The 11,583-nt window shown below is 29.4% G+C and overlaps 1 protein-coding gene across 1 annotated transcript in view; it reads right to left on the bottom strand.

The window, feature by feature from the left end:
- The window catches only part of LOAG_16975 (guanylate kinase), a 10,343-nt gene extending 9,383 nt beyond the window's left edge, over nucleotides 1–960 (bottom strand). Inside the window, exons 1-2 of the mRNA XM_020449629.1 lie at nucleotides 883–960; nucleotides 583–714 (exon numbers count right to left, since the gene is read on the bottom strand). Coding sequence (XP_020306806.1) covers nucleotides 583–714; nucleotides 883–904 — 154 coding nt within the window. The 5' untranslated portion in view covers nucleotides 905–960. The remainder of the gene's footprint in view (nucleotides 1–582; nucleotides 715–882) is intronic.
- Between the last annotated feature and the right edge of the window lie 10,623 nt (nucleotides 961–11,583).

The raw sequence follows: 11,583 nt of genomic DNA, 5'->3' as shown, positions 1-11,583 counted from the left end.
AACTCACACAGTCAAGTAAAGACAAAATATAAAGCCAATTAGTGCAAACAACAATCATCCCACAAACTATTTTCTCCGTTCATGTAATGAATACGACTGCATGTTATATTCAGTACCATTTGTGTACGGAATAGTCTGATCAGCATCGAGGAAATACATAAGACTTTATGCTTACTATTTACTTGAGAGCCTTTATGATTACATAAAGAAGGAAACGCTTTAATGTATTATCTTCACATCTTCGCTAATATAAATCAAAATTTTGTATAAAAGTAATTTCCATCGTGCAGTAAATACCAGCGCTTAGATAGAACAAGTTGAAAATAATAAATACCAGCGCTTAGATAGAACAAGTTGAAAATAATAAACAACTTGATACGCACAATTTTCATGAAGTATAAATGAATGAAAATTGATAAGACGGAAAGTTATTTGCTCTATCAATTTTAACAAATTAACTTTCAAATTAACTAAAGAAAGTAACTTCGACAAATTAAATTTTCAGAAGGAATTAGTAAGAGTTTTTGGAAATTTCTTATACAAATACTTCAAAATAAAATTATTACAATAGGAAAACCGTACCTATTAATGATTGAAAAAGGGCTCCCTTGAAGTTGTTAATAAGCTTTTCGATTTGTCGTCTTAATTCCGCCGAACTAGCACTCACCAATGAGGCATGATACTCTTCAAGTTGTTCCAATGCGCGATGCGCTTCTAAAAACTTTTTCATGCTCATAAAACTGTACCGTAGTTTTTTAATTCTTGACAGATAACCCGATATCAATATGAAACAATAAATACCTCATTTCATTCCATAACTTCTATTCAAGACCATTTAGTAGAATTCAATGAAAAAAAAAGCGTCTATATCATGGAACAAACCTCCTGTTCTGCGAACCGGCATATCCTTGCCAGTTAACGCTTACACGACACCTTCGAATACTACCAGTAACTAAAATTAAATTAAATTTTGATGAAAAAAAGAGCAATTCTCGCAATATTTGAATATAAGCGCAATAGTATACTGATAACTAAGTTTTTAGGCACTCTTCGTCCAACGTCCAAAACGAATAATTAATCATCGTTGCATTACAAATCCAGAAAATGAAGAAATAAAGCCAAAAGAAAACCTTCCACCACATGACGTAGTGTCACGGCAAAGACAAACAAGTATTAATCTAAAAGTGTGAGGAAGTTAATTGTGTATCAAAAATTAAGATTTTAAGCAAAGAAGGGATATCATCTTAACAAAGGCTCTTTTCATCACTGGAATCAGTCACATTTCCATTCGTTTAGCATTAGATCAGTTTTTTCGCACGATACCTACCATTTTACCGCTTTCTTTCTACATTATATGCTTTATGTTTAGCTCTTAATCCAAATTTACATGTCACAGTTTTCTAACTGATGCATTACATTTAATTACTTCATTACCTATTGGAACCAATAATTCGTACTTGATTTATTTAATTTGAATTCTGATTAATGAAGCGATTCACACTTCTTTCGGAATGCTACTTTGGACTATGTGAATATTACTTCATCAATAAGTATAATGAACAAACAAAACTGACGCGGGTACATACTACATATTACTGCAAAATTTAAAGAGATAATTTTGAATTAAGCAAATCATAGCAACAGCAGTAGCACCGATGATACCAAAGAATGAATAAGACAAGAAAAAGATTAATTGGCATGACGTAAGCCTAAGAGAGAGAAGGGAAAGAGAAAGGGAGAGAGAGGGAAGAATGCATGGTTTTTAATTAAAAAATACATATTAAAACAATCATAAAAAAACTACAAAATGGTTAATAATATTCCATTACTGTAATATATGAAGAATGAAACCGAAATAATATCCGTTCGTTATGCGATGCAATGCAAAATTCCTAATCATTCAAATATTAAAGTTCAAATTGATTTTCAATTGATTAAACACATCCTGAAAAACAATTTTAATCTTCCAAAGTGCTACTTCAAGAATATTTTTAAACTAATCTTGACAAATCTGAAATCATAACATAGTCCAGTTCACTAAGCAACCGAAGTAATCATTGCTGAAAGAATATTTTAAACGATCTCTATTTGCTTTTCTGTTTTAGTATCCATTCCCTCATCCTAAAAAAAAAAAGAATAAAATAACCACAGAATTCGGAAGCGATTCATAAAGCCCCTTACAGAATTTGAAATTGTTGAACGTATTAGCGATTTGTACATAAGCCTGCTGCTTAGCCATCATTTCTCCCTTTTTCCATGGGTCTCTAGTGTCCCCTTTTTTATTTTGACTCTTTCACTCTTGATTACTATTAATTACTATTTCCAATAAAATGTTACCTTGTAGGCTTACCAACCACTACCAGTCTTCAGTTGTGTTATCTAATTTCTACAGAAAGTCATCATCTCTTCTTATCAGCTTCCACTATCTTCTAAACCAATTGAACAAAATTCCTTCAATCCCTGGCAATATCGCGCACCTTATCAGTTTTACAACTTGTTTGCTGTGTTATCTAATTATGTTTACAAACATTCGTAAAGTAGTATTGACTTCCATTTTAAATTTCTTGGCTTTATTTCCTGATAACTGAACTTCTTGATTTTTGGTGATATCCTTCTATTTATTTGAACCTTTCCAGACAAAATGTTAAGATCAAGAATCACGGAAGTATTGTTGGATCTATTTGGATATTTGACATACAACATGTATTTCCCCATGTAATCAACGTAAGTTCCAAATCAGTTTCGGCTAGATACAAGCTTCTCTATTGGGATGTGAGTTTAAAATAAATGGTATCTATCGGATGAGTAACAGGTGATTCATACCATAATAAGATGACCAGTAAAGAATAATTGATTGATTGGAAATAAAACGGGATAAATTTTATGATAAAATAAACAATCGAAAGAGGAAATGAATGACGGAAGAAATATATAGGTAAGGTATGTGCCAAAGAGAATAGACAAACTGAGAAAGATCATCAATTCCAGTAAAGAGAATTGTTGCGACACACGGCAGGTGGTATCGATAACTGCAACATTCTGATTTAAACAGATGAAATTTCAATAAATGTAGAAAAGGAGAGAGAGAGAGAGGGAAAATGTAATGGGTAAATGCCTAATAACAACTTTCTTCTCAGTGTCTTGAAAGGATGGAATTTAATGAAAATATAAAAAGTCCCATTTAACTAAACATACAATTAATTAATGACTTATCTATCATTAAAAATACTCAATGTGGAAATAAAAGCAATGTTATCACACACTTCACGGTGGAATTCGCTTATCATTACTGATATGATTAGATTGCTTAATTTGTAATACTTTGATGTTCTAACTTGTCCCTTTTTCACCTTTTCATACTGGTTGAATGGACGTCGGTGATATTAAGTATTATAGGTTCATTTACTTCCTAAAAAATTCGTATCGGTGATAGCAATATCCCAGTAATGATGGCTAATAAATAAACATATCAAGAAATGATAGAATATTAAATTGATAATTACTGATATCTATAATGACGACTAGAAGTTTCCATTTTATTAAGCACACAATTAACTGAATAGATGGGCGCTTAATCGTTTATCATTTGAAAAGATAAGTGATTAAGCGTTTCAAAATTTATGAGAATTTTCCGTATTTTCTCCTCTTTCTTTCAAAAGAGCATAAATCGTTTAAAGAAAAAAGAGAAAGCCCATACATTAAATACGAATGTATGAGAAGTGTAATAGGGAATGATTAATCCGTTTAGTGCCTATAGACGACAATTGTCATTTAAAAAGTATCGAGTGATTAGATTGAATCCATAATAGGGAGGGTTAGCATTAGATGGAAATGGGAAATGAATGGTAGTATTTAGTATTGGAAATGAAATTCCATTCAAATAATTGATATCTTTGTCCGTTTTGTATGGGAAAATTTAGCGAACGAAATGGAATGTGTATTTGGTTGAATGAGTCATCGGAAAATACACAAACGGACACAGACATACACAATTTCAGATGGACAGGTTTGTTTACATACAACCACATACACATATGCACATACACGCACAAACACACACATACACAAGACAGACATATATATATATATATATATATATATATAGAGCGACAGACGAAATTTTCTTGCATGCACCAGAACATATGTATGTGTATGTGTGTGTACGGTATGTTTGTATTTCATATGTAATGGTAGGCTTTCATTAACATTTGTTCATACGTATACATATAAATAGTACGCATAAATCGGTTTATAAAGATTTTGTGATGAAATGATAATTTGAGTACTTATAGATCAACAATCAACTCTAAATGAAATGAATTAAATTGGATTGAACTAAAAAGGATTGATAGGCAAAAAAGCTCATTTTCGACAAAATGAGACAGATTCCGATAAAATAAAGTGAAATGGATTGAATTTGTCAAAAATAATCCGGTAAATTCCATTAAATTGGAATTTTCAATCGTTAAAAGAGTTTAGAGATATGGACTTTAGCAAATTTAAAGTTTTGCTTTTGAATGATGTTTTATTTTCCTCAAAACGATCAGGTATTCTTTAAATTCTAAATAAATTTTGAACTTTCATTTACCAATTAATTGTTGAACAACACGCCTATCTGTAGGTCTTCAAAATAATTTCAAGATCGATAAGTACAATTACTCCAAGCAGTTTAACAGATGTTGAAGTTCCATTTAGAGACAAATTATGCAGGAATTTCAGTTAAGAATTTGAGTCGAATATTACTACCAAATATTATTGTATTCGTTTCTAAGTGTATTGTGAATTTAACTCACATACGTTTCAAGTTACTTTTCAATATTCAGAGAAATTCATTGTTTAGGTGATAAAGTAACACATAAGCAGACGCATTACATGGATCTCATAACGTTATATGTCACGTAAAATATCAATACAGAGTAATACAATGCAATATACATCACGTTGTTCAAGTAACGCAACCAGCCAATTATTGATATAATCATGGCAAAACTTCACTAATTTATCAAAAAAGTTGACCAAATGCAAGTTATTCCCTCAAATGTTATTATCAGAAATAGAATGAATCCTTTGGGTTGACTTTCTCACTTATCATCATATCATTTGAGATCTGATCATGTAATCAAAAATGATAAATTTCACATTATTAATGTTTAAAAAGATGAAGAAATGTTTGCTGTAAGATGGAACAATCGAAATAAAAGCGATAAAGTGGAATTGAGAGGGGAAGATTGAGGTGCAAATGGGGAGACGGGAGGGAATGGAGACAGAAGATTTGAGGCAGTGGACGGTGCAAGGTCACTTGTAATCTATGAAAGGAATTATGGAAAGGTAGCAAGACAAAGAGTTAAGGTGGAATGGGAGGTGACAGTTTGACAAACGGGTCAGATTGGAGTGTCACCCCTCCTTTTTCCATCGTTGTCTTCTCGACCTTCCTTTCTGTTGTTTATAGTTGTTGTGGAATCTTTATGTGCATGTCACTTCTCTCATTCAACTCTATTACCTTTTCTCATTAACTGAATATCCCTCTTCCTTACCTTTACTCATATCTTTGTCAATTGCTGCTTACTACCGCAGTTACCGCTTATAGATTGACGAAGAGCTACCATACCTAATTAAAATGAAAGTGAGGGGATAGAAGAATCAAAGATAGGACACAATTTGCTCAATCTCGACAAATCACAATTCTTAATCTTCCTTATATTTACTTAGATATGATGGTATTTGGTGTACCAAAGGAATAAAATTTACAAATGTAAACTATCACATATAATGCCGGGAATGCGGTACTTTAAGGGAATTTCTTCTTTAGCAACGAATTCTATTGATGAGAATTGAAATGGAAAAGTTCCTTTTCCTCTTTTACAGCTTATCACTGATTGAGGAATGGATTATTTTGAAATGAAATACTCTGAATATCATTGTTGAACTGTGAAATTATCCATTCTTCTTTATCTTTAATTTTCTCGTTTCAATTGTTTTTTTTCTTTCATTTCAAAATTCCTCACCGTTACATTTTTTCATGAATTATTTATAAAAATTTTACTGTTCAAAATATTTTAATTAATAATTCCTTCCGTATTTTTGTCTCAAATTTTGCGAATAATATTTTAACAAATAAAATAGTAAATTTAAAATAAAAAGATTTGAATTGTTACTTTTTTTTCATGAATTTTCATTTAAATAGTAAAATTTTCACTGCACCAAAGAAGACAGCATTTATTAGATGGGAACTCATTCATAATATACGAATGACAAGTGACATCCATTTTTTCATCCGTTTCCTTTTTCATTCTTTTGATTTCTTTCATTTTCATTTTTATGCATTTTTTAAATTCCTTTGTACATACAAATTCCACCTAAAGAAATTCTCATTAAATTTTGAGTTAAGTATGTTAGAGATTTAAATACATTGGCAAGACTATCTGGAAGATAAGTCTTACTAATGCATTTAAATCTGCGATAAGAATGACTTTCTGTTTGCATTGCTTCAAGTTTAAAATAAAATTAAAAGTGACAAATTCAATTTACACGGAAACTAACGGATAGAATTGAAATTTGAATTTTATTCACAAACTTAATTTGTAATAAAATCTAATATAATGCATTCTTGTAATATGCTTGTAATAAATTTAGCAGTTTAGACGCAGTTTAATATGAATAAATTGAATGAAATTCTTGGCAAAAAGCAGGAAATAATACATTAATTTTGGTCTTAGCATAGTCTAGACTATATCTTCTGTCTGATCAAGTTGTAATATCTTCAAGGAAACGAGGAAAAAAGTCAATACTATTACATTCTTGATAAAACTATTTGTTTTTGAGATTCAAAATTTAGATAATATTAATCCTTTCAGTCAATCTTGAATTTTCGATCATTTGCATTCTCTCAAAATAATTGTCATCATTGATATCCGAACTGCTTAGCTATAAATAATTTGCACAATTTCAACAGCCAAGTTGCTTTTTCATTTAACCAATTGACAAGAGACAAACACTCACCTCATGTAACATTAAAAAATGAAAAGTAAAAAAAAAGAAGGAAAAGGGCACAAACTTTGAATTTATATCCACCAATTGTTTACCAAAATGATACAATCATTTCTTCAATCTTCTTTTATTATCGATCTGAAAAGATCAATTATATGTTTAAGATTTCTCTTTTTTTTATTTTCTTTCATTACTTTCATTCAACAATGTTTAGAATGAAACTTTAAACTTAAATTTAAATTTTAAATTTAAGCGACAATAATTCAAATTTAAATTTTAAATTTAAATTATTGTCGCCAATTGTTTCTTCCATTTAGTTTATAAAATTCGTAAACAAGTTTTCAAAAATAGAGAAAGAGACAAAGGGAATGAAAATTAAAAATCAATGGTAGAAAAGAAATATTGCAAGGAAATTTGATGAAATTTTGTTTTATTTGTAATTTTTCTGTTATTACATCAGTTTGTTATTACACAAATTATGCAAATCTCATCGGTCATTGAAGAATTGATCTGTTTCGAAATGTTTTAATCATTTTATTTCTTGTTTTTTACTTTTAATTTAATTTTATTTTTTATTATTTCAATATGTTTCAATTTTTTTATTTTGTTTTTTTGTATGTTTCAAGCAGAAAAAGTTTTTTCTTTATTTGTACATTTAAAAATGGCTCCATGAATTTATTCGAGTATAAGACGATGGGATGATGGTTAAGTTAAATATTCCTTTCTTCCCGTCTAGAAACGATAAGTAAAGTAAGGGCATAATAAAAGTAATAGTAAATCTTATCATGACGATAAATATTTATTGCATATATGAGCTTGTCTGATAGGGCAATTTCGAGTCATTATCATTAACATCGCTGCAGCCATCGTTATTATGATAAGGAGTGAAAAATCTACTAATTGCTTACTCGATCAAAGTGAGGAAAAAAAAACACTTAACAGAAATATCAGTGATTATCCAACTGACATTTTTTTCATTAAAAATGCTAAATTCCAAACATTTTCTTTTTGATCATTAATATAAACTATTTTTTCTTTCCGACAAGACAACATTGAATTGGAATTTAAATTGAAAGACAAAAGTGTTGATTGATTCTGAAGGCAACAAAAGAATGGAAAAACAAAGATCGGAAATTTCGAATTTTTTTCAACACTAAATGAAATGTAAATATTGATTACCACTTTTAGTTTTAAGAGATAATTGATAATTTTGGATATGAGAAGATGAAATGATGCAAATTGTATTGAGATGGGATATTTATTCAATAAGTTTCAAAATCAATTCATTTCATTAGTAGTTTGACGATTAAGGAAATTTAAAAAGTTGAAGAAGCAGGTTTAATAAGAAAGATTATCTATTAGTTTACTCACTACAGATAAGTTGATAGGAAGAATGAAACTAAAGTACTGGTGTGAATTTGAAGAAATCGAGAAAAAAGACCGTATCGCACAATGATTGATACGGTAGTCTACACGATCATATTCAGTTTATTATCATTATGCATTTCATTTCGCACCTAGAAATTGTTGATCGAGGAGAAAAGTTAGTGTGCTAAGCATGCGCAATTAGTTTTTCCCTGCCGGAGATCTTATCGATTCTTCTGATTGGCGTTAAAAGTTTAATGATGTGGAAATGAAGTGAATCCCATACGGGTAATAGATAGGACAATGTTTATCAGAAATACCACTACTACAGTATCGAAAAACATTAAAATATATTGTTAGACCAATCCTTCTTTAACTTTCATCTCTTTACTTCAATTCACTTCCATCATGGAAATAAATTACAAAAAAAAAGTTCTATTCATGAACTAAACAATTAAATTTCATGCAACTTCAAATTAACAAGATTTATACTAACTAAACTGATGAGTAATAATGGAGGAATTAGAAATGGTGTATTTGATTTGAAATGTGAATAAAAACTTTAATGCCAGTAATAAGAATAAATAAAATTAAGTGAATGTTTAAGGGAGAAAAGTGGAAATTATTGAAATTAGAGATCAATTCGATGAAACAAATAGAGGAAAATGAAATTTACCAGTAATGAAATTTGTTGATGGATGGATGATAAAGCAGTAAAAGAATAAACAAACAAGATGAGCTTATTTCTTTTAAACAGGTACATGGGTAAGTATGGTGTTTAAGTGAACAAATAAGCACTACTCTTAAGTAGATAGACAGGTAAGTATTACTTCTAACTTGTTATATATAGTAGTAATGACAATGACGATAGCATTTTTTCAATACTGAATACTATTGAATATTCGACTACTACTTTTTCTTATCAATTTGCAAATATTTAAGCAGTAAATGATAAGGATGATAACGTTAAAGCATTCGAAGCTACCAAAGAAAGCGAAAAGAAGTTTCGTTTTCGATTTATCAGGAACAAATTTAACTTAAAACAAGAATGAGTTAGATAAGAATAAATAATTACCGTTTAAGTAAGAACAAATGTAATTTAAAATAAAGATAAATTTAGGCATGAATAAAGATTTAAGCAAGAATAAATCGATAAAAGAGTATAAAGATATTTTTCCCACCAATCATCCCAATGGTAAAAAGAATGTAATCCATATTTAACTGAAATGATGGATAGACATATGACCATAGATTTAAGTAAGAAAGAGAGGTTGGTAAAATTTCAATTGGGTAAAGGAATGAATCCAACTTTTTACTTTTTGTTACCGTATTGCTAGAATGATAGTATATCAAGAATTATTTGGACAAGCAATGCCATCTGATCTTCTCAATACATATTTCTCGAGATATCTGAATTTTGAGTATTTTTCGATTGTTTTTTTTTCATTAAATTTAAAATTAAAGTGAAAACATTTTAGAAAGAGCTATGTAAACGGGATATTAGCCTATATTTAATAATCTGATCATTCCAACATAAATTACTCGGCATTTTCAGAAAACAATAGATTTGTCCTAACAGATATTGTCACATCTAAAAATCTCAACACAACAAACTATCGGGACAAACTGGTGCGATTATCCTAAGCAAATGTCAAAACATTGCAACAACCTTAATTAATAGCAAATAAAATGCAAAAAAATTGATGGAATAAGAATTCAAACAGGAAATTTCGGAAAATGAGTCAAGTCTGATAGGGTAAATAAGTGTTTTACATTGAACTGATGAGTGTACCTTAAATCGATTGATTTAAAAAAAAAAAACAAATGAATATTTATGATTTTGTCATTTTCATTTTCAACAGGATGTTATCATCGTTTATCACCTTACTCCTTCTTCTTCCATTTCCATTTCTCGTTCCGGCATTCTGTTCCTGGTTCCTTTTTTCCGGTACATAAAGATTCCCAAACAATAACAAAGAATTTCCCCATTCATTCCGTCATTTTTCTGTACCATTTGTTACATTCCTTAAAGCAATGAAAAGGAGACCAATCCCAAATTTGCATGTGAAATTTTCGGATTTTCGAAAAAATAGGATTTTCAAAATTCAATTCAAATCTTTTACTGCATATATAGGATCATCCTTATGTGCAAAAATTTTATTTCAAATAGAGATGAAAAAATGTCGAAATTTATAAAATATCAAAGTAAAATTCAGACATAACCAAAGGAATGATATGCGAAACACTGAATGATAAACAATCACAAGCTTATAGAAATGTAATAGAATTAATTTCAAAGGTGACAAAAAAAAGTGAAAAAAAAGGTAACAGAAAAAAGTGAGAGAAAGGAAAGAAAGTAACAAAAAGAAAGAAATTAGAGTTAATTTTTAACAGTAGAGATAAGATTGTGTCATCATCAGATCATTTCAATCATAAAATTCCTGTAATTGAACATTACAATCTTTAGAGTTAAAAAGATTAAAGATCAATTGAATCATTTATTTCTTCATTGTTGGACAGTACTGCAAACGAAAAGTGTGGTGAAAAGATTAGATTTGAATAATTAGTGGAAGAAATAAGTCATCGATGACAGCTAAATAATAATAGTAGAATAGTGTAATTCATAATGGTAGTATGAACAGAGATATTGTTAATGGTTGAAAAATGAAATAGACAAATGAATCAATGCTTTTCCACTCCTTTCCTCTTCATTTTCTTTTTTTTTCTTTTTTGTTCTCATTTATTGACAATCTTTTTGCATTTCGAAAACTGTTCATCCATTCATCCTCAATATATAACTACTCATTGATAGAGGAAGAATTTCAAGGTAACAACAGGTGAAGACATTTGACACGAAAGTGAGATGAAAAAGACGCACATCGATTGATGGTCAAGATGGAAAAAAATGGGAATCGGAAAATTATAATTCCTTTCCTGTATCCGTTTATATTGTTGGTATGAGAGAAAAAATAGGTCTGGAAATATTTCGATTTTGCAAATGTATTTGTTTGAAATAAAAATATTACAACACATATAAATTATGCATATGTGACAGTGTAATTGACACATCACTGAGACACTTTGTTTCTATTTGTAAATTTTTCTACAAAAGTTTATTTTGAGACGGAAAAATTATGAGAAATTATTCGTGACAATAATATGTTGGACAATAAAATGCTGTTTCATGTATATATATATATATATATATATATATATATATATATATATATA

The sequence above is a fragment of the Loa loa genome (genome assembly GCF_000183805.2).
Source record: "Loa loa unplaced genomic scaffold supercont3.32, whole genome shotgun sequence".
Lineage (NCBI taxonomy): Eukaryota > Metazoa > Nematoda > Chromadorea > Rhabditida > Onchocercidae > Loa > Loa loa.
This window is presented reverse-complemented; position numbering and strand designations above follow the sequence as displayed.